The sequence below is a fragment of the Neolamprologus multifasciatus genome, chromosome 15, assembly GCF_963576455.1.
Source record: "Neolamprologus multifasciatus chromosome 15, fNeoMul1.2, whole genome shotgun sequence".
Classification (NCBI taxonomy): Eukaryota; Metazoa; Chordata; class Actinopteri; order Cichliformes; family Cichlidae; genus Neolamprologus; species Neolamprologus multifasciatus.
The window spans coordinates 28,114,649-28,138,446 of NC_140453.1; the positions used below are offsets into that span (position 1 = coordinate 28,114,649).

At 43.2% G+C, this 23,798-nt stretch overlaps 1 protein-coding gene and 1 long non-coding RNA gene across 3 annotated transcripts in view; both read left to right on the forward strand.

Annotated features, from left to right (window-relative positions):
- The window catches only part of LOC146502341 (cadherin-2-like), a 109,783-nt gene that overhangs the window by 34,251 nt on the left and 51,734 nt on the right, over positions 1–23,798 (forward strand). For both annotated transcript variants that reach the window (XM_085131829.1, XM_085131828.1), the window contains exons 3-4: positions 16,125–16,345; positions 21,141–21,314. In XM_085131829.1, the coding sequence (XP_084987955.1) occupies positions 16,125–16,345; positions 21,141–21,314 (395 nt within the window). The remainder of the gene's footprint in view (positions 1–16,124; positions 16,346–21,140; positions 21,315–23,798) is intronic.
- On the forward strand, positions 238–16,124 carry LOC146502342 (uncharacterized). Its single transcript, XR_014869162.1, has 2 exons — positions 238–339; positions 371–16,124. It is a non-coding gene; the product is annotated as an uncharacterized LOC146502342 (long non-coding RNA).

Genomic DNA, 23,798 nt, shown 5'->3' on the forward strand with positions numbered 1-23,798 from the left:
TGAAAACAGAATTTATTACATTTAACAGAGTTAGAAGTTAGCAGGAAGTTAGCAGGAAGTTAGCTCGCTAGCTTCCACCTAAACATGATATAGCATGTTCTGACTGAGAGGTTTGTGAATAAATTCAAACGTACAGCTCTGCTATCACTTCCAACATAAATGAAGACAGAAAACTAAACAGCAGTGACGTTTGTAGGGTTACTGAAGTTGGGCTAGCTGGTAGATAATGATGTGCTACGTGATCGCTAGCTACACAGCTATGTTAGCATAAACACAGTGAAGCTGGAGGATGAACGCTAACTTCTTTCCACTGGATAAAAGTTGACGTGAGGGTTCCCGGTGGTTAGAGACAAATGCAGTCGCATGGCAGGATGCTGTAAACGGACCAAACTTCAGTCAGGAGAACAACTGAGATTATTCATCCACAATACGAGGTTAGTCATTAATATACTGCAACAACATGGGAATAGAGCAGCTGCAGAGAATTCAACATTAATGAATCAATGGTACGGAAGAGGAGGAAGCAAGATTGAGTTGAGTAAAGTTTGACTTATCTGACTGTTTTGTTTCCTTAATGCGCCTTATGGTCCGAAAAATACGGTATTATGTATATTATTTTTTTCGACTCCAAGGAAGCACAGTGCAGGGAACAAACTGCACATGGCAGCTTCAGTAATCCCATGCTGGAAAAAATAGCACCTGGCTTTACAATTTTGTAACCCATTGGCTAAACTTAGCCTCTGGGAGCAATGGCTAATTTATCAGGTCTTCTGTTGGAGCCAGCAGATATTCAGGGCAAGATTTCTGCACACACTCCCCCCATTACCCCCCGAATACAAACATTAACATGCAGAGTAGTACAAAAATGAACCTAATTCCTAAAAATGTGGGGTTTGTGTCTCCATCCTAAAGGCCAGTTCTGTTTGTATGCTAACAAAGCCTCGATGATGAAGTTTAAGACCAAGCCTTCAACTCCCTACCACCAACAAAACACTGGATTTAAAAAAATTGGCTTGACCCCCAAGGAAAGGTGTTCAGATCCAGAACACCAGTAGTAACAGAATCAAGAAAAGACAGCACGCTGGTGTAAAAGATGGGATGGTTAACCAAACATACAGTACAGACAGATACAGGAATTAGCTTCAGTATGGTGTAGCTCTCTCAGGGGCCTGTGATGTGAGAGGCATTTAGACACAGTTTCTGAATTTTAACATGAAGAGAATACACAAAGCCAGCATACATCGCCCACTGTTTAAATGAGAGAACAGAGGAAACATGACTGAAAGCTAGAAATATAAATCCTTCCATGTAAGGATGCCAGAACAAAACCCTTTCATTACATTAAGCATGCTGCAGTTGCTTTACAGCATCCAAACTGATTAAAAATGTATGAAGAGCAGCGACAGAAAACAGGCCGGCTTCTTTGTAAAGCTGCCTGTTTGCTGGACTGCAGCCATGTGTGAAGTGTGTTTAAGGAGAGATTTTTCCCTTCAACACATATCCGAGTGCATCAAGTCAGCCAGCTGTTTAGCAGGAAGACATGGTGGGTCAGTAAATGGAAGGTCCTGTGAACAGCAGGTGATGATAGTGCTTGAGCCGCGGCCTCTCAGAGGCTGCCGCTCTTATTGCCTGGTGATTCATGGTGCTCTCTTCACATGGTAATACCCTGACAGAGTGTGTAATGCAGGTATGGGACCACAGAGTGATGACTGCTTTTGTCTGACTAGCGGCTCAGCATTCACTCACTCTGGGTGTTTATTAGCAACATATTGGCCTTTCAGAGCTGGAGCTGATTGATTTTGCACGCTTCTCCTTGCAGCTTCTGTCTGGGGGGGCGGGGCTGGGTCACTAAGTCCCGCCCCTAGAGGAAAAAGGAAAGCACTGCGTACATTCAAATAAGCTATTTTGCTTATGAAGGCTTCTAGCCTGGAGAAGTGAGCCAGACGTAGCTCCATGGCAGCCATAATAAGAGCTGTTTGAATTGTCCAAATGCTTTGGAAACGAGTGACAGTGCTTCCTTTTTTTTACCTCCAATAACTTAGAGCACACTGGAGCATCTTTTGTCAAAGAACCACCACATATTTGCAAAAGAGCACTTTTGCAAATATGTGGTGTCTTGATAAACTGAGCAGATATTTGAGGTTTACACAGCTACATTCTCACCTGAAAATATGTTAAACGTTTATTTTGTGACCCAGAAAGTGTAATAAGAGTAATATTAAAACTAAGTAGCTGCCGCCATTGACGGAAACTGTAATTGGCTGGGCCGTGCTCTCAATTCTGGGATAGGTTGGGCCACAAAGGTCACACCAGACCCATCCTTCAAATCTGGGGAAAAGGAGGACGCATTTTGAGGAGTCTACGAATGTTGTTGCATTGCTGTGACTTAATCTGCCTACAAATGCAGCCTCAGCAGGATGCAGCCTATGAATTTGGACACGATACGATTGGCAGCTGGCATCCTTGTAGATTCATTGCTGCCATTTACTGTTTCAGTCCGTTATACTAATGCTACTTATTCCTGCGTCTTACAGGATCTCACAAAGCTTCAAACGACATGCCGACTATTAGATTAGTCATCGGCGATTTTGATAGTTGACGTAATCGTGACTAGTCGACTAATCGTGGCAGCCCTACATCCAACAATTCATGAAAATGGAAAAAAGAAAATGCGCTGCTACAAATCATTAGTAAATCTGGTCCTATATGTTCTTCTTTCAAACTCCAGTCTTTGCAATGAAGTGTTATTTTTCACAGGATGTTCTCATTTAAACGACCTGCATGAAATAACAGAGTAAGAACATTACGTTGCATTTTGCAGTCCATCTTCTGCACATTGCAGTTTCATATTGGGAGGCATCAGCGTCACATTGTTATGGAGGGTAGTGTAAGCAGCGTGAGGTCATTCAGATTCTCAGCACTCCACTTTTCTCTTTTTCAAAGTTCTTATGAGTCTTGGATGATGTTTTTTGTCGAGGTCAAGGAAAGTGGTTTGGAAAAGGAAGCCGTGTCCTTCTGAGCAGTTAGTTAGAAGTTAGAATCTTTTTTGGTATTTTTGATTTTTCTGAAAACATACAAAATGAAGAAAATCACATATTTGCTTGATGTGAGATTAAATGGATACAGCAGGATTAAGGAAAAATACAAAAACTGGAAAAAGACAATAAAAGACACGATCAAAGAGCTCATCAAAGCAGAAAGGAAAACTAGCTTGTGTAAATTAAACTAAAAGAAAGGATTAGACACAACATAAAAATAATTACTTCATCAACAATTATCACAAGATTTAACTGAGATGCTAATTTATTTTCTTAAGATTTCAGAAGGTAGTGAATGTTCGTCCAGATTTATACATCAAAGTAGAGCGGGGCGATGTGACCAAAAATATTTATCACCATATACTTTTGAAAATTTGTGATAACGATATAACTGACGATATAATTGACATCAGACAAAACACTTTACAACTCCACAACTTTATTAGTGCAAAAAACCCATCAAAGTCTTTTCACTTAAACAAGCAGCTGTTTTTTATCTGCATTAAAGTTATATAAAAATGTAACAGTGGAAATGCAAATTCTTTGCTGACAGTTTAACCAAAAGGCATTTCCAGTGGAAACTGGCCGACATATCCTCAGCATAACCATGTATAACATCCACAAAACTTAAAAAGAGGTTATACACACACAATACGGTAACATTATGTTGAAGCACAGTACGTATCACTCCGCGAGGCTCCGCCTACGATAGCTGTAACGCTCCGACAATCCATCAAGCGGTGCAGCTTCGTAGCTTAGCAAAGTCGTACTGAAACATTTGACAGATTTTCGAGCGCCGTGGACATAAAATCGTCTCGAGGTCAGTAAACACAACCAGAGTTCATACATAAGGCACACGGGATTATAAGGGGCTCTGTCGACTCTCACAAAAATCAAAGGATTGATTTTAAGTGCGCCGTATTTTCCAAACAACACGGTAATAACTAGGGCTGGGTATCGTCACTGATTTCTAGAATCGATTCAATTCCGATTCACAAGGTCCCGAATCGATTCGATCCACGATTCGATTTAATTCGATTCGATTCGATTCACTTCGATTTGAATCTGGGAAATTTTGACAGTCAGAAAATATTATAATTCAGATCAGTACATTTACATATTTTTGTATCTATAAAAAGGAAGCTGACACACGCAAGACTTTGTCAAAGGTATCACAGCAGATGCCTTTGTGTCAAAGTAGCTGAGGATAAAACACAGAAAAACATGAAGGTGATTTTCCTGGCCTGGATTTTATAAAAATATTCTGCAGTACATCAAAAACGAAAGAAAACCATTAATCAACACATGAACATTACCTCTGAAGTTACAGCGGTTTTATTAGAGACATGGCTGAGCGTTTTGCATTTTGCATAATTTTAAAAAGTTTAAATTTGTTCAGTATTGAACGGCAGAAATTAGGTTTTCTTTTCAGAAGTATATAAAACGGGGAAAAAAAAACGTCGGCCGACAGCGCTGTAAACAACGGTAGACTTGTGCGTAACAAGCAAGCGAATAATGCAGAAAACAGTACAGAGAGAGGGGGGGGGGAGAGAGGGGGGGGAGAGAGAGAGAGAGAGCGCGAGCACGCGCGAGAGAGCTGTGCATCGTGGTCGAAGCAAAACAATAAAAGTAAGAGTGAATACATGACGATGTTTATGTGAAGCGTAGTTTGGATCTTCTTTTGCTGCTGGTTCGGTCAATATTGTTTGGAGAGACATCAAACTAACAGCTTTACAATCAGCGCATAAAGGGCGTGAACACAAAGCGCTGACCCGCCGACAGATCAGAATCAGCGAGCTGTCGGCTTTCAGCCCCGACTGTGAGAAAGGCGACATCTAACTGATTCTGATCCGCGGGCTGCACTGTGTGTTTACCTCTTTGTGCAGAATCCGTGTTCCTGCTCTCATTTACTGTCTTAGCTGTTTGGTGGTTGTTGAAATTTTGTGAAATTTCACCAGAGATTCTGGCATTACGGGCAAAATAAATTTATATTAAAAAATCGATTCAGGATTTTAATGAATCGATTTTACGTTATCCAAGCCAGAATCGATTTTAATCGATAAATCGATTATAAAAACCCACCCCTAGTAATAACGACGGCCCGCTAGCATGCGCTACCAAAAATAGTGCTTTGTTGTGTATCTGACGGACGAAAGCTAAACCAGTTCCACACCAGTGAAGCTGCAGCATTTTTACAAACCAGTTCTGGTTCATCTGTTTCATTCAACGATCCGCTTTCGCCCTTCTCATTCTGCGTCGCCGCCATGTGCATATGTAAACAAAGGCACTGTGCGTTTTACCCATATTCTATCGCAATATTTCATTTTCCTATCGTTGCCCAAAATTACACCGGTATTACCGTGAACAGTATGATATAGCCCAGCATCAAAGTATGCGAGGGAATTGTAGCAGCAGCCAGCTAGCAACCTAGCCAACAACGACCTGCTACTGCAAGCAGCCCCGCCTATAATTATACAAAACTTGATCCAAGGAGAGCAGTCTTAGAGAGCACAGCTGTGTTTCCATGAGCCCGTAACAACAAACGCGACTAAAAACCAAATGACTAACATCGTAATTTTATCGTAACGTCATGTGTTAGATGGGCTTATTAGAGTAAAGCTGATGAAGTGAAGTTTTCGTTTCCACTGTGCACAATAATCCTCGAAGTTTTTGTATTTACACACTGTAGGTGTGTTCCTCCATGTTTGGAAACTGTGGAGAAAAAGATGCGTTTAGTTATTTAAACAGGTTAATGCAGACACTTTGTTACCATTCAGTTCATTTAGATCTAGAAACTGTTCATTTCTACAGGAGATGAACCAGAATTTGGTGCATAAAAAGCCACATATCACTTTCTGATGTTTTTTGATAAGTTGTTGGCGTAGCAGGAGCCTCTTAATTTAATTTAAATTCATGAAACATTATGCCCTCCATATTTTCTGCCTCCATGGCTGACAGAGGGAAGAAGAAGTTGGCCTCTGGCTTCGCTCCTAGACTGAGTTTATCTAGCAACACCCAGCTGTCACTGACACACACACACACACACACACACACACAGACACACACACACACTCACACACTCACACACACTCACACAGACACACACACACACACACACACTCACACACACACAGACACACACACACACACACACACACACACAGAGCCTCAAAGTTCAGCAGTGTTTGTGAGTATTCAGCAAACAGAAAGTTACTTTGGATGATTCTCTGGTGAGGATTTAATCCTGTTTGTTTTTTTTGTTTGAGTTTCGTGTGCGTGTGTGTGTGTGTGTGTGTGTGTGTGCAGCTTCACATGAGCCTTCATTTGTGTGTCCTTTTTATCTGCATGTGTGTTCAGTCAGGCCACCGTGTCACAGGTTTCTGGGTTTGACTTGTTGTTTGTTTTATCTTTAATACTTTTATACTGAGTTTGGAATCGTGGCGACGGCTCATCACAGCCGGCCAAGCTCGCATTGATCATGATTGGAACGCTTTCTTAAATCAACAGTCGCAGCAGGCTGACGTCAGCCTGTTACACCCTGCTGCGTCTTCAGTCTGACTGGTTTGTGTAGAGCAGCGGTCTCCAACCTTTTTTGCACCACGGACCAAAAACAACAATTTTTTCATGGACCGGCCTTTAAGGTGTCGCAGATAAATACAACAAAATAAAACTAGTACCAGTACCGAACAAAAGAAAATTTATTCATAACACACGTGAAAAGACCCAGGAAAACCGAGTAAACGATAAAAACGATAACAAAATAATGCTGAAAACCGATAAAAACCCTGAAAACTACACATTTCACAGGGCTCGCAAAATCGCTAGCCCGACGTCCCGGGGCTAGCGATTTTTCCAGTCGGGCTACCAAAATCTAACTCAGCCCTGCCCGTCGGGCTATCATAGGAAAATATATGTCAGTGGTTTTGCATTCTTTTGCCAATGTAGCTGAGTAATTATGTCATTGGCATCGATGAGCCACTGTCAATATGTGACATATTGAAATCGCGTTTGAATTTGCGCTTGTTTTTTGCTTTCATTTTCATTTTGCGATCACGCGAACGGTGTATAGAGAGCGACAGCACTGATTGGTGAGTGACGATTAATTGCGCACCAATTCCTCTGACATCGTCTTATCACTCATTAGCTCACTATTCAAACGCGACAAGTGAAATCTCCCGCAGCTTAAACATGTGAGAGGTTGAGTGCGCAAAGAATCGCTGATCATTATGTGAGTACGTGTGTAAAAGCAGCAGGATTTACGCTGGTGTTTTAGTTCTGCTCAGCCAAATAAGACAGGTCAGGGTGAAGAAGGGGCAGCCAAAGAAAAGCCGATCACAAAACGGAAAAGATATGACAAATCGAGCCCGTTCTCACTCCCGAGGCGTAACATGGCGACGTTTTGTCACGTCCCGCGGCGTTCCTGAGGAACGCGAAAGGAGACTTTCGGCGTTCTTATGGTACGCGGCGGGTTATGGCTGAAATCCAGTGCAATGACGCTCCCGCGGTAACCAACGTTCCAGCCCTGTATTCCAGCCCTAAACCTAACCTTATCCCTAGCCCTAACCATAACCTTTTTCCTCACCTTAAACAGGACTTAAATGATGTTAAATAGCGTGTTTCTAAGCTATTTGAAGGAAAAGAGCGAACATGTGTAGATTGAGTCCATACGGTTCTCATATTTCCTCATTTTTCCGAGGTCGTCATTTAGGAATGTGGTGGGTAGCCGAAAATGTAATATGTTGACGATTTGTCACCTAGCCTAAAGACTATGAGGCAAAAAGAAAGTGCAGCTTTTTTGGTTTCATGGACAAAAGAATTTCTGTGGCTGGAACATGACGAGCTAAATAACATGATGTTCTGCCAGGTGTGTTGTGAGTTTCATTTGATTTCTACGTCGACAAGCGCCTTTGTTACTGGGACCAGTCATTTTAAGAAAGACCCCATCAGAACCCATGAGAAATGCAAGAAATGCATTATTGCCCAGTCTGCAGTATCTTTCCCAGAACAAACACCAATTGCAAAAAAACATACTACAAATAAACCAAGCACAACAAGAACTCCTGAAAAAGCTGTTTAGAACAGCGTGCTATATTGCAAAGAGTGAACTACCATTGGCAGAATTTAGCAGTCTTTGCAAACTTCAAAAAGCAAATGGCCTAGATCTTGGTTCCACTTACTTCTTACCCGTGACTTCAGTGGAAATTTCAGATTCAGGATCTGACACAGACTGATTCATGTTCTACACAGTTCTTACAAGTTCATAGAAATTTCTGTTCAATTAGAACCAAGTATTTGAGTTGATGGTTTTAATTTTTATACAGTTGTTGTGATTTGTATTTTAACAATTTTTTTGATTAATTTTTGTTTCCGTTACAATATTATACTTTAATGTATAATATTGTAAAGGAAACCAAACGTAAAAAAAAATTCTTTTTTTATTCGGGTTACTTAAATTTATTTTGGGCTACCAAAAACTGAAGAATGCCTGCCCGAAGGGCTACCAGAGATTTTGAAATTTTGCGAGCCTTGTTTCACACCTGAGCCTCAACTCTCGCGGCCCGGTACCAAACGACTCACGGACCGGTCCGAGGCCCGGGGGTTGGGGACCGCTGCTGTAGGGGACAGGATTTGATTTTTACTAGCAGGGACGGGGGTGGGGGGGGGGGGCACTGCTCCCACTGAAACGTAATTGGCTACCCCTGGCGCCCCAACCCCGCACGTGTTTGTCATATCAAAGCAAAGTGCTGGTTCATTTTCTCTGGCAGAAACAGCGTTGTTCTTCTCAGTGCATCGATGTTGTTACAGGGAGGCTCTCAGTGCTCATGAAGGCGTTATGTTGGTGCACCAAAGTGTTTGGTGTTTATTTCTGATCCAACTGTTAGACTAACATGCCATGCAGGATCTGAATCTTTCATCTAAAATGGTCTCATCAGGTTAAAGTCTGTGTCCTGCAAACATGACAGTAACTCTGTTTGCCTTGAACAGTCTGTGAACTAAAGATCTGCTGCTGTTAATGAATAACAGTAAGCTATTAGCTAACGTTTTAAAATCTTTTTAGTATTTGGACTCTTACCTCGTGTGAACTTGTGTCTTGTCGAGCTTGTAGCTGAGTTTACCAAGCCAGCTGGTTGCTAGCATCACCTGAGAGCTACGCTCTGTGAGACCGTATGAGCAGTAGTTTGTATTTGTAACAGTTTGTATCTGACTGTGTATTTAAACCCAGACAACCATCGAATGCTTTCCCTGAATGTTTAGGTAACCATATAGTAGTGTTATCATTCTTATATTACATCATTGTTTAGCTAACGATACCTGAAGCTGCATTTCTCTACTTGAACAACTTTAGTTCGCTGGCAGACTCTGTCTTCTTCTCTGTCCAGTGTGTGACAGCCAGTGAGCTGATTGGAGCTGCTGTGGGAGGATTCCCAGTCAGTCACACGTGTAATGAATCGCCCTCACATGCCCTGAGGCGCTTCCAGCCCTCAAACTGTTTCATTAGTGTTTGTGTCAGTGGAGAGTTTGGGGGTCCCAGTGTGGCCCAGGATGTGATTTTCCAGCGTTTTACTCTGACCCCACTAACAACCTGAGGACAACACTGGGCTGCTGTCAGTCCTAACAGAGAGTGCAGGAAATGTCCCAAACATGTCCTGGTTTCTCTCCCTGTGCCTCCTCGTTATTGCAGAGAAGAGTGATGCCAGATGTTCAGGGCTTACAGTCAGGATCAGTTGCTTCCAGCAAAGATATTGATTGAACGCCGGTAACGCATTGATCCTGTGTGGCACATGCAGGACTGAGGGGGGTTCTTGAGAATGATAGTAATGAACACTGCTACTCTTATTTCAGGATCAAAGTCAACATATTTTATTCAATTTAAAATGTAATCACTTTATACATGATGAACTAGCAAGCACAAATAATCCCTGAAAATACAAAATAAAAGCCGAGGACTTGTGCAGCAATATTATGAACTCCAGCTGGTTAATTACAGAATTAATTATGTGCAAAGGTCAGCGAGTACTGACTTAGCAGCGGTTCCATCTCGGGGCACGCAGGGCAATCGCTTGGAGTACTGTGAATGACAGTGGTAGCCATCTGTGGGAGGAGCTTAGAGTGACATAAACAGGACACAAGCTGCAGAGCAGGCAGGTTCATGGCTGTGAATGCTTGAGTTCAAAAAACTTTGTGAAACATTATCTGCTGTTTTTGCACACCTGCAGCTCCAGGCTGCTGCTCCCTGCTGTCTATGTTGATGTTGTGAGCTGCCTGAAAATAGGCGGTTGAACTGGGCAATCACCCACTGCCCAGCTACATCTAAAAGCCCCACGCTTAGTTCTGCTCCAGTTCCCTCTGTGTAGTAGGAGGATGGGGGTGTTAAATCACACGGCTCTAAAATCATGTAGCAGCATGAGTGTTTCTGAGCTGGGCATGGATAATGTATGAGCATTTACACCAAGCAGGTACAGACCATCAGCCAGAGTGCAGGCTGCAGAATCTCAACCAGCTCAGAGGCAACAGGAAACAAGCTGTGATCGTCTGTTAGCTTCGTTTTCATGTTAAAGCACGCTGCCACTCATGTAAGATGGTTTAGATCACTGTCGGATGTCCTTAACATTTAAATCTCAAAACAGTGCACGTTTTTGTGAAAACAGAGTCGACACATTCCCAGTTTGTTCTATTTTTAGAAAGTATTTCAAACTAAAAATGCAATTTTAAACCAAACCAATGAAGCAAAAACGTATCTGTGCTGAGAAGCTTTTGCTCTCCTCCAAAAGTAACTAGCTGTACATGGCCAGGTCGACGCATTCAGTAAACTTTAAGTAAACTTTATTTATTAAGCGCTTTTCACAGACAGACAATCACAAAGCGCTGTACACAAATATTAAAATAAGCAATAAAATCAATAGACATTATATACAATGTAAAAGATCAAATGTAAATAATGTAAAAAATATAAAATATGTAGATCAACAAAAGGCTTGTTTGAACAGAAGACTTTTTAACTGTTTTTTAAAAGAATCCACAGAGTCAAGCAAACGTAATTATGGTGGTAAACCGTTCCACAGCCTTGGTGCAACAGACTGAAAGGCTCCGCCCCCTTTTGTCTTCAGTCGTGTACGGGGAACAACTAAGAAACTCCGAGTCTGTGAGCGGAGATGACGAGCAGCAGAGTATAATCAGACAGTCAGGTCAGGTCAAAATAAGTGCATCAATGTGAAAAGGCTTACAGAGCTGCTGCAGATGTGACACATTATCTACCAATGAAGAAGAAAAATGAAGTTTCCCAAAAGTGACTCACCACTAACTCCGCTAACTCCACTAAGTCCGCTAACTCCACTAACTCCACTAACTCCACTAAGTCCGCTAACTCCATTAACTCCATTAACTCCGCTAACTCCACTAACTCCACTAAGTCCGCTAACTCCACTAACTCCACTAACTCCGCTAACTCCATTAACTCCATTAACTCCGCTAACTCCACTAACTCCGCTAACTCCGATAACTCCGCTAACGCCGCTAACTCCACTAACTCCGCTAACTCCATTAACTCCACTAACTCCGCTAACTCCACTAACTCCGCTAACTCCGCTAACTCCACTAACTCCGCTAACTCCATTAACTCCATTAACTCCGCTAACTCCACTAACTCCGCTAACTCCGATAACTCCGCTAACGCCGCTAACTCCACTAACTCCGCTAACTCCATTAACTCCACTAACTCCGCTAACTCCACTAACTCCGCTAACTCCACTAACTCCGATAACTCCACTAACTCCGATAACTCCACTAACTCCACTAACTCCGATAATTCCACTAACTCCCCTAACTCCGCTAACTCCACCCTCTGCACCGCGAGACAGACGCTCATCAAGCGGGTGGGTGAGCAGTGAAGCCTCCTACTGCAGCGCTCTGGATTGACTGAAGGCCTTTCAGGGAGCTTTAAGGACGACTGTAATTAGCGCAGTAATAACAAATGCACGGACTGCTTTGGAGCATCAGTCTGCAGGAATTCATGATTGTAGCTCGTGCAGACGAGGCCTGTTTAAATGACATATCCTGGTCAAACATGACTCCGAGGTGTTCACAGTCAAACTAGAGGCAAACATGATGCCAGAGTACATCTACAGTGAAGTGTAGAAGCAGCGGCAGTCTGATGCTGGGGGATGATTGCTGATTAAGGGTCAGGGTGAGACTCCAACAAACATGAACTCTGAGACTGTTAAAAGAAACATTTTTGCCTCAGCAGCATGAAGTTAATATGAAGAGCTGGGACAGACGTACTGCTGATGAAGGTCGGCACAGTTAGCTCTGAGGTTCAGTTCGGTTAAGTTCACTTTGTTGATGCTTTTCTTTCCTGTTTGGTTGATGAGCCAGTTTAGTGTGAACGCTGACCTGCTGAGGGACACCGAATATCAAACACTGTAAAACTATATTTACAGAGTGTTTGTGAGAAGCTTGTTAGCGTCTCTGTCTTTGTCTGAATCCGTTTTATGGCTGATTTAAGCAGCAGTTTGTCACGTTTCTGTTCTTGAAGGATCAAACATCCTGATATGTTGACATAATAATAGCAGCCACAGGACTCCTGTGAGTGCATCGGCCCAAACTGTCCCTTTTAAATTCAGTCCGTGTCTTTCTGATGGACATGACACAGTTTGATATTTACTGCAGTTTCATAAAGTTTGAGAAGAATGTGCTTTAAAGCAGCCGTGTTGTTGCATATGGTGAGGAGCTCATACAGAAGATCGCTCTGCTGTTTTTAGCTTGTTTGAGTGTCAGAGAAGCTGCAGGCTGAGAAGCCTTTAATATTACTCAGGAACATGCTGTGCATTCATAACTCTGACATGTGTTTGCAGTCCCATAACGATCGCACACACAGAGAAGACTTGATTCAAGCCTTTCAGGTTCCCAGCATCTGAATTGTTTGTGGGCCTGACAGTTTAAGCTGACTTTAAGATGAAGTGTTGAGCTTCAGTGTGGTGAGGCTGCTGAGGCCTCGGGCTGCAGTCTTCCTCTGATGGAGAAGTTTCTGCCGGACTTTCTTGGTTTTGTCCGTGGTCTCTCTACTGTCCTACTGTCCTACTGTCCTCTACTGTCCTCTTTCCTGTCTTCTCTTTAACCTCAAACCAAAACTGGTCAAAATGACGCATTTAAGTCTCGTGTTTTTCTCTCCGCCGTGAGAGAGAGCATGGCGAATCGTACTTTAGGACTTTGGTTACTTTCTGAAGTCCTTGAAACAACCGTTGTCGTTAAACCCTGAGGACATAAATAAAGCTGCACTGAGAGTTTGTGTTCATTTATTGTGTTATACTCTGCTTTTCTGCCAGCAGAGATGGAGGTGCTGTTGATGTTAGAACAAATCAAACAGGCTTCAGAAACAGAAATGTATGTGATTACACTCAAGCTGTATTCGAGTGTATCAACACTGAGTGTTGTAAATGTTGTCAGTGCGTGCATTTACGAACAGTTACTGACACGATTACATGCGAGCAGACACTCGTTCACACAGTCGTTGCCGTTTCACCGCCGCCGTCACAGCCGCCTGCTCGGAGCTCATCAGTTGCTATTTTTCGCTCGTCGTCAGCGCGTCAAACACGTTCTACCTGTAACACCAGTAAAAATAAAACGTGTTTCTGTCAGCTGAGAAGTGGATTAATTAACAGTGAATGTGAAAAATAAGCTGAATATTTGGTTCCACGTCACAGACGACACCGAGGTTTGTCTGATGTTGTAACTTCACACAGGACTGTTGGGTGGAAGTCCTAAACTTTGATAGAAACTAAAAAACTCAGTGAACTGTTGATTTTAATGCATTTACCACACAGCAGGTAAGCAGATCAGTATTTTACTGAAGCATGAACTCTGCTGAAGTTCCCCTGACTTCTCCTTCAGGGCTACCAGCGAGTCTCCCGTCAGTCTCTGCGTTTGTTCACTAGCAGAGCCGAGCGGTGCTTCGAGGAGTTTTCAGCCCCACAGACCTGCTGATGAGTCGTATTTATAATCCCAGACAGTCCAGAGCACTGACGTTATTCAGCTGCACTGATCGTCACTGTAACCTATGAGAACGGAAATGAAATCAGTGCTGAACAAGAGCCACAACCTGCCTGGTGTCCGGTGGATGATCCACATCCTGCTGTCTGTTAAGGAGACGCTGCTCTATGAAAGCACGTCAGCTCTTCTCTCACGTCCTCGGCTACAAAACTTTACATTGCAGTTGCAACAATTTAGCAACTTTCACATGTTGACAGTTGAACATAATTGAAATGCAACAATTCTGGTTTGTTTACATTTTCATAGAGAATAGAGATGGGTAATGTGATTACCCTCCAACAGTGACACAGTCACTTCCTGGCAGATGGTTGATGCGCTGTTTAACCCACGAGGCAGTGAAGCAGCTCCACGCTCTTCTTTCCTGATGATTTTTGAGGAAATGTAATAAAATGTGTTTGTGAAGGGATTAAACACGCAGTTTAAAGAGGCCAGTTTGGACCATTTTCATCGTTTGCAGAAGCGTGAGTCATTAAAAGTGTGCAGCGCTGACGTGCGCGTCTAATCGAGGACAGACTGAAGATATCACAGAAACTTTGTTCTGGGAGAAGCAAACATCACAACATCTCACATCAGCACATTTGTGTGTTATCAAATTGCTTCTTCCCACTGGCCTGTTTATTCGTGCTCGTCAGGAGCATTTGGACAGAAACAAAGCTCCGCCCCCCCGCCCCCCCTCTCCCCCAGCTGGGCTGCAAGAAGCTGTTCTGGATGCACTGACTTGTTGTTAATGTGCAAGCTGTGATGAGCTGACATTTGCCATTGACAGCTTTGTTCTGCATGAGTGTGTCTGCTCACTGTCAACAGAGTTGCACTGATTTCTGGCTAAATGCAGTCGCAGCACTGCGCGCCTCCCCCGGGCATCACAGAAGCCATTTCCTCTGCGAAGGTGCGCTAAAGCTGGCGAGCACACAAAGAGGAGAGCGTTGGTCCTCCTGCAGAAAGCTGCTCCCATCTCTGCTTTACTCCTGCAAATCCCATCTTCAGCTGTGGGATTTACAGGCTGGATAAACTCTCGGGCCAGGTCCACCAGCCTCTCCTCAAACGCTCGTTTAAATGCGACTCAGGTTTTACATCAATTTACTTTTTTCTTCTCTTAAATTCTCCTCAAGCGGCGTTGAAGAAAAACCCACTGTGATTGGTTGTGTCCAGGTTCGAGTGTTGAGTTGTTAATACTCAGGAAGACAGCATAACTGGGATGAAACCTTCCCTTTGTGCATCAGTTTCAGCTCTGCCGTTGTCTTGCGTTATAGATCGAGCCGTCTCGTTTACAGTGTCGCACGCTGACTCTTCTCTAAAAGCCTGAAGTCACAGTTTAGTTTAACTTGAGCCCAGCTGATGGAGGAGAGTCAACAAGATTTATCAAGAAGGAGCACAAGTTTAAAAGCTATTTGGAGGTGAGATTGTGGCCACTTCAGGCTAACTGATGTTGTCTGCTGGCTGCAGCTCTGCATCGCCCTGCTGTGGAAACCATTCAGACCTGAATGGTTTGCTGTGGAAACCATTCAGGTCTGCAGTCCACTGCTGCACACGCCTCGTGTGGCTCCTTTCTGCACCCACAGACATCTAAAGCTGGGGGCCTGCTGCAGGGGCCTGCAGGGGCCTGCAGGGGCCTGCAGGGGCCCACAAGCTTCATGATCACAGACCCTCCCCAGTCTGAGGGTCTTCTCTCCCACAGCATCGAGTCAAACATGTGCTGCCATAATTAAGCAGCTCTGGTGTGAATGTGCAGCAAAATGCACAAATGTCATATAGATAAAAAAGTATAACTGATTAATAAAATATCATGTTTCACACACACAGCAGTTATTAACTAGCAATGAAAAGTGTGTCGCTGTGTCAGCACATGATCGAGTTATTCATGCTGTTCGTCTGAACACAGAGAAAACGTCACAGTGAAAATCAGCAAAAACGGAGGAAAGTTGTGGAGATAAAAGCGTCTGTGACGACAGGACGAGCTGCTTCAGACTAAAGCTGCTGCGTAAAACCAAATGTTTGTCTCAGCCTGCACACATCGCTGACGTCTGTGTCTCTCCTCAACAGTGAGCTTCCTGGACTGCGGCGGGGGGACAGTCTGGTTCCAGGTGGAAGATAAACATGACTTCAGTGTGAACGAGGACGGTGGGGTCTACGCCCTGCACCACCTAAACCTGCGGGGAAAGGAGAAGGCTGTGCTGGTCTACGCCCATGACCTGCACACAAAACGGGTCTGGAAGGCCAGAATTCATCTCCGCGTTCATCCGAGCAACAGCACTCAAACTGAGGTAAAACTTTGTCTTTACAGTTTTCATGTTTTTGATATTCTCATGTTTGTCTTATATTTTGATAAGAGAGCTCCACCGACTCATCTGACTGTGCAGACTAATGAGGAACGCTGTTAACCAGTCATGAAGACGGGAACTGTCCATAAAGGACAAAACTATCTTTATACCAGGCTGTCAACATGTTACTGAGAGGTTTGAAGTTAGACGTGTTAACACGGGGGCCTGACTCACGTCTGTGCCAGAGTGTCAACCACAAATGAATTAGGTCGAATTAAACCAGGTAAACAAAATGTTTAGGAAACCAATAAAGGAGAAGCTCTGCTAACAGTGCAGATGATTGGTCCAGCATCACCATGACCAAGCCACGGCAGCCAAACAGCAAAGCACTGACATGCACGCGCCTCAGCTGCGATCATCATATCGTCCACGTGTTTATCAGAGCAGGCCGACAATCGAATCTCTAGTTTTGATTCTTTTATTGAAGTTTGAAAGTTCTTCATCTGCACAGGCAGAAACGTCCCTTTTTGAATAATAATGACTTCATTAACACGTTCAGAACTCGACAGTGCTAACACATACCTGTATGTGTATGTACCTGTCCACGTGTTTAACCCTTTAAGACCTACCATAGAACCAAGTCCGCCAGAGCTTATATTATATGTTTACATGCTGTGGAGCCATTTTTGGGAGCATTTCAAGTTGCTATACATCAATACAACCATTATAGCCCAGATTTTAATAATATGTCTGCATTAAGTGCATAGTAATTACATAAATTGCAAAAAAAGTGCAATAAACTACAAAAAAAATTGAAAATCGTTTTTGTTTTTTAACATATATTTCTAGTTAGAGAAATTTAAGAGGCTTATCCCTCAAAACTGTAAATACAAAAAAGTTGCACAAAATAGTTTCCCACCTCAGGAAATTTATTTTGAGTGTCTTCATAGTTTTATTTTTGAAATACACCAATTTTTATACACTGCAGGAAAAACAAAAATAAATATTATAATGCAAATTTGCAAAAAAAGCAGCATATGCATCAAAATAAACTATTTCCAGCAGTGCAATATGAGTCCTAAGCATCCCAGAAACCACACAGAAAGTCATAAAGTCAAACATAACTTTTAAAAACACCAGTATAAGCTCATGAGGCCCTGATGGTAAAAAACTACATTTCTACGAAAATGACGTCACTTCCGGTTTCGGGCAGGTCATGGTGGACATGCGATAGTTCGTGCTGACGTCTATTCCAACGTAGGAAGTGTCATGAACAGCTGATCTGATCGGCAAAGCGTGTTTCTGGAATATTATGTTTTTGTTGCTGCAAGTGCTTTTTATGCAGTTTTTGCAAAACTATATGTGGAAGGAAACTGTGACCGAGGACAAGCTGATGGCATAAGATGTAAGTACAACTCCTCCGGTTTCATATGCAAAAACAATAGTTGCTCTAGCTCACGTGGTTGCAGTGGATTTAAAAATAGTTACGCAAAACGGAGCGTGCAGCTCTGACCGGTTTTAAAGGGTTAAAGCTCGATGATCTAAGTTTATCACAGCAGGCTGACAATCGAATCTCTAGTTTTGATTCTTTTATTGAAGTTTGAAAGTTCTTCATCTGCACAGGCAGAAAAGTCCCTTTTTGAATAATAATGACTTCATTAACACGTTCAGAGCTCGACAGTGCTAACACATACCTGTATGCACGTCTGAGGAAGCCAGCGTGTGAGAGAAACCTCCCCCCTGCTTCAGCATGAGCAGATATAAAATCACAGCTTTTGCAGCCCAGCAGGCGTCTGAGGTTGGCCAAGTGCTGATTGCAGAGACAAAGCAAGTCAAACAGCCATCTGTTAGTTTGTTTCATGTACAACAGCGATAATAAGGCCCTCTGCATGTATTTAGACAAGGCAGCAGCTTTGATTGGCTGTTCTTATAAACAGGGCCCAGAAATAGCTGGCTGCCATATGCTTTAGCTGCTATCAGAATCGCTCGCTGCAGTCGGCGAGGACGAGAATCACAGAGGGTGAAAGAAGCTGTCAGCAATCCTTCGTAAGGACGACTCACGAGGACGAGCCGTCGCAGCTAACAGCCAGTCATTTGCCAGCAGCGTCGGCACCGAGGCCGTCAGCTGAGAGGCGGGACTGGGGTTGTTATCCAAAGGAAGTGTGGAGTGAGACAAACAGGCGTCACGTTTGCAGCTCGCCAGGCTCCACATGGCTGCAAATCCTCTGCGTGAAGTGTTGAGCCTTTGACCTTTGCTTGTTTTGGAAAAGTTAGACATCGGCGTGTTTATTCATCCCTACAGCGTTACAGTAGGTGTCACAACAACCAGAGACTTCACAGGGAACAGTGCTCTGTGTTGTTCAGAGTCAGCTGTCGGACTGAGAAGGATAAGCAGCCGCATTCATTCAGGTCAACTGACAGAGCCGAAGACGAAGTCGTGAATCAGCAGACGAGGGGGGGGGGTTACTCATCAGCTTCACCTGAATCAAATCAAATATCACAGCGGTGAAAATGATGAAGAGGAACAAATTATAGAGTGAAGTGTTATACAGACCTGCTCAGACAGTGGCAGACTCACACGAAGCCCAACAAACAGCAGCTACATAATTATCATATAAATGTGCTGAATCGCACACGTGTAATTACAGCGTGGAGCAGAGATGAGCCCAGCACCACCAGTCCGTGCACCTCGCTGCCACCAGTGTCACACAGGAGGCTGTGACGGCGAGTGGTTGGTGAGGTTAGCCATGAATGATGCTGAGGAAGAGTGAGCAAGGAACCTGAAAGATGAAGGACTGACAGGCAGGACACACAGTTGGCTGGCACACTCACACATATATATATACTAGGGGTGCAACGATACACAAAATTCACGGTTCGATATTTTTTCGATACAAAAAAAATATTCATGCTTTTTTAATTTGTCATTTATTAAAATTATAAATATATATTTTAACTCAAAAGTACAGTTTTTAAATTTAATGTTGCTGAAACAACAAAGTAATAAAAATAAATCTATCTGATGGAGAAATCACTCATCTTTGGAAAAGAGAGTTTATTACAGAGAAATGTCTCTTTCCAAAATAAAAGCTCTACTATACGCTTCTTCTGGGCTATATTCTCAGCAGCATATTAAACATATCAGGTCCCCATAAGGAGAATCATGTGCTAACGGCTGTCTAAATGACTCGGGTAAAGTTTGTAGCATGCATGCTTGTTGTTTTTGTCTGCTTCCACTTGTCTTTGCACGAGGATGATGTCGGAGTAAATGTGCAGTCATATTCGTTGTGTTCCCACTAGTGCTGTCAGCGTTAATCTGAAATGACGTTAACGCCACAACACGGCAAATCTCCGTTAACGAGCTACCGTGGATCGCCCCGTGCGTGGGGCTGGACGGCCAACACGTTAACGAGCTAACTGTGCTAACACACTAGTTCCCACCAATGTAAGTGAGCATTGCTGGCACATCCAACATACTGTTTTACTTTAGTCCATGACGCGCTTACCTTCAGGGTCACATGAAAACCAAAATAGGTCCAAACGCCAGATCTGAATGAGGGTGGGGGAGGTTCAGTTTGCCATGTTGCAACGAGCTTAGCTTCTGTCTTGCTAGCTTGCGCTGCGCTCAGTGGATCTGTGCTCGACAGTGCAGCCTAGGCGGAGTAGTCGAGCGCAGATCCACTGAGCGCTCAACACAGACAGCATCGTCAGAAGGAAAGTTGATAAAATAAATTACAAAAATGTTGTATTGTTCGATACATATGCGTACCGAACCGAAAGCACTGTATCGAACGGTTCAATATCGATACGAGTATCGTTGCACCCCTAATAAATATATGTATATATATATATATATATATAAGAGTAAGAACAAAAATGATAAAACTAGAGGACATGTCGACCACTAAAGCTGATGAACGCTCTGCCTGAGCCTCCATAATGTTGCACGTATCCATTGAATGAGTCACGTCCTCTCAGTTTCATTTATTTTCCTCGTCTTCTTTCATATTTTTGGTCATTGCTAAGAAATGAGAGTTTTTAACTCCACACGTATCAAATCGTTGTTTAAAACAGACCTCTGTTTTGCTCCTACACAGACGAGCTGGTTTCTAATGAGAAGACAAATAAGAAGAAAGTATGAACTGTGCTCCAAATCACTGTCAATCGTTCATTCAGGCGTTTTTTCAGTGATGTCGAATCCATCGTGTTTGCTTTAAAAAGGGAATAAAATGTTGGAAACACAGAAGAGTAAGTCTGTTTGACCTCAGATGATTCTTTGCTCTGCTGGCTGGAAACAACGCTTCTGTTCAGTCAGTGCTGCTGGTGATATATTAACATAATTTATTGTGCCGTGTATCATATGAATCCATTGTACTGTATGTCAGAGTACTCTTGCTATAACAGTTAATTGAATCAGGTCCTGCAGAGAGCAGCCCTCCCCGTCTCCAAGGTCAGGGGCTGCACGGCTCCTGTGCAGGTGCATTGTGGGAGAGTAAATGAGAGGCTCCTTCCTTTTTTTCTTATCGTCGTCTGTGAGGCCTGCAGCGTCACTGCAGATCTGTGGCTGTGGAGGACACACACACACACGCCCACACATGGTGACAGGTGGTGGTCATTTATCAGGCAGACTATAATGAGAGCATTAATCCAAGCCACTGGAATGAGGTCAGAAATACCCTGAGTCACCGAGCCGTCCCTGCGCTGTGTGTGTGTGTGTGTGTGTGTGTGTGTGTGTGTGTGTGTGTGTGTGTGTAACCCTGAGCTGAATATACACGGTGCTTGTTTACTGTCTCTGCAGGTAAAGCCCAGTGATGCAACACTGACTCAGCAGGTACCAGAGATCCTGTTTCCATGGCGCAGCGTGGTTGTCAGAGGCGATGGTACTCTGAGGCGGGTGAAGAGGGACTGGGTCATTCCGCCTATCAACGTTCCCGAGAACTCGCGAGGACAGTTCCCCGAGGACCTAGTCAGAGTAAGACACACACAGACACACACATCGAGTCTTACCGTGGCTGTGAGGACTGAAGAGAAGGAAACAGGGAAAACAAACAGGAAAATAAAGCAAAGAGCAAAATGTCTGAAAAAGACGATCAAATGTGACCCAAATGGAGAGAAATGACAAAATAAAGCTAATGAAACAGGAAACAGGATCCTTGTTAGCCTGCTTCAACAATAAGCTAATGCAGCCTGACAGAGTACTATAGCAGCTAGCAGCTATGCACCAGCATACTGTGTATAAGAGATGGATGTAGTGATCTTTGACATCCATAATGATATGACGATGATAATTAGTGATGTGTGGATCGATCCTGAAATATCGATTCAGTCGTTTATTGATTCTCACATCAAAATATCGATATTTTAGTCATTTGGGGTAAATGTGTAGTTTATCATTAACAGGAACACAGTGGAACCTATTTCATTCAGATCGTCTAATCTGGAAGGAACTACTTCCTCTTCCGCCTTTCATACTCATGTGTGAAGCACGGCTGTATAAATGTGGCAGCCTCTGGCGTGCGCACTCACAACAAAGGCTGAGCGTGATTGGAGTCATGTGTGGACGTGTTTTACCTCCACAAACAGCCGAGACGTGGTTTGTGATACATGTGGCAAGAAAGTGAGGTGTTGTGGTAACACCACTGACCTCGTCAAACTCCTCAGAGTAAATCATATCACAGAATATGACGAGCGTATGTGGAGGCGAACTGAAGAGGAGGACAGGTGCTGCTAGGGCGAGACAGACGTCTCAGGGAGTCCTTTAGTGCTGCAGCTCAGCAAGGTGTTCAAATAACTTCAGGTTTTTTATTTCTATATGATAATTCTGCATTATTAAGTGATAAGAACAAGTAATCTGATGTCCTGTAATCATTATGGCGCTATAATTTCAAATACAATAAATAAAATATGTTTTTGTACAAAGTATCGGATCAGTATCGTCGATACCACCCTGAGTATTACTTGGTTTGGGATCGGAAAGGAAAGGAATCGCACATCACTAATGATAATCCTGCTGATATTTAGTGCATGATGCTATCAGCCTAGCCTGCTTGGTTAGCAGGGTACGGCCATAAATGTGCATCTCAGAGCAGTGTTTCCCACGAGTGTTTGTGGAGCAGAGGAGGGACACAGACAAGAACATTTATGATTGACATTAACAAGTTTATCCTCTGAAAATATTTGATTTTCCAAAAGCTTTGTGAGACCTAAACAATAAACCAGCTCTCAATGAGTCTCATATCCTGTGGTTTAACTTCAGCTTCACTAATGAGCTCAGCTGTCCTCGGACGCAGTACCAGCTGCAGCCAGTCGCACACTCGAGACAGGAAGCAGCTAGCTGGTTAGCAGCGCCTGAGCTGAACAAAGGGAAGGATTGTAAACTAGTAAATCCAACTAAGCACACATATGCCTGCAGATAGACAGATACCTGCTAGGAGATTGCTGGAAACACTGCTGCACAGACTGAATAATCAGTACAATCAGCCATGCAGCAAGCTGTAATATTTCTCACATAATTGCATTAAAATATGCAAAAAGCAGCAGCTTCAGTTAAGCGACTGACATTACATGACATTAGATGAGGTGTGGACTGTGATGGCACACATCTGTCACAGCAAAAACATCAGCTTTCAGGTGGATCGTAGAGAAGTTTACCATTAATTCACAAATTTAACAGATATGTTCATGAACTTTGTCTTAAAAGGTAAAAGATGTAAGTTGGTGTCAAACAGAGTATTTTAACAAGAGTCTGTGTGGAATCACTGGACTGTGAGTCAACCTCAACTGGTCCAGAACAACAAATCGACTTCTCTTCACTTCTCTTCACTTCTCAGCCCTGAATGCTGCAGCGTGCACTGAAAAAAGGCCATGTTGGGTTTACACAGCAGTGGACTCTGGCTGCACACAAATGATTTGCTTTGGCAGAAACTTAAATGTTCAATAAACCTGTTGTGTGTTCAGAAAACGCGATTGAAACATGTTCAGATGAAGTAAGTTGAACTGAATGTTTGAATCCTTCATAATTTTGTCATTTTATTTCAACACTATTCAATAACTGTTACCCCGATACTGCTCGGTCACTTAAATACCACATGTTGTCTTCATATTACATAATGTTCAACAAAGTCTAGAGTCTGGTTAAACATTGAAGGGATCTACAACAACTACCATCCTCCTGTCGTTAGCCTGGTTGCAGGGGCATAACCCTAGAGCAACAGGTTACACCCTGGACAGCTCACCAGTCTGTCACATAGAGACAAACATCCATTTGCGCCAGATTGCGGGTTCGAACCCAGGACCTGCTTACTGTGAGGCAACAGCACGAACCACCAATCCTGGCCTATCACAAAAAGCTTTGATTTCAAGGCTACGTTTTTGTCCTTGACAGGTTAAACCACAATAAATAGCGCTAGCATGCACGGGGCGTGTAGTTGTCTGCCTCCAGTGAATTTCATGAGTC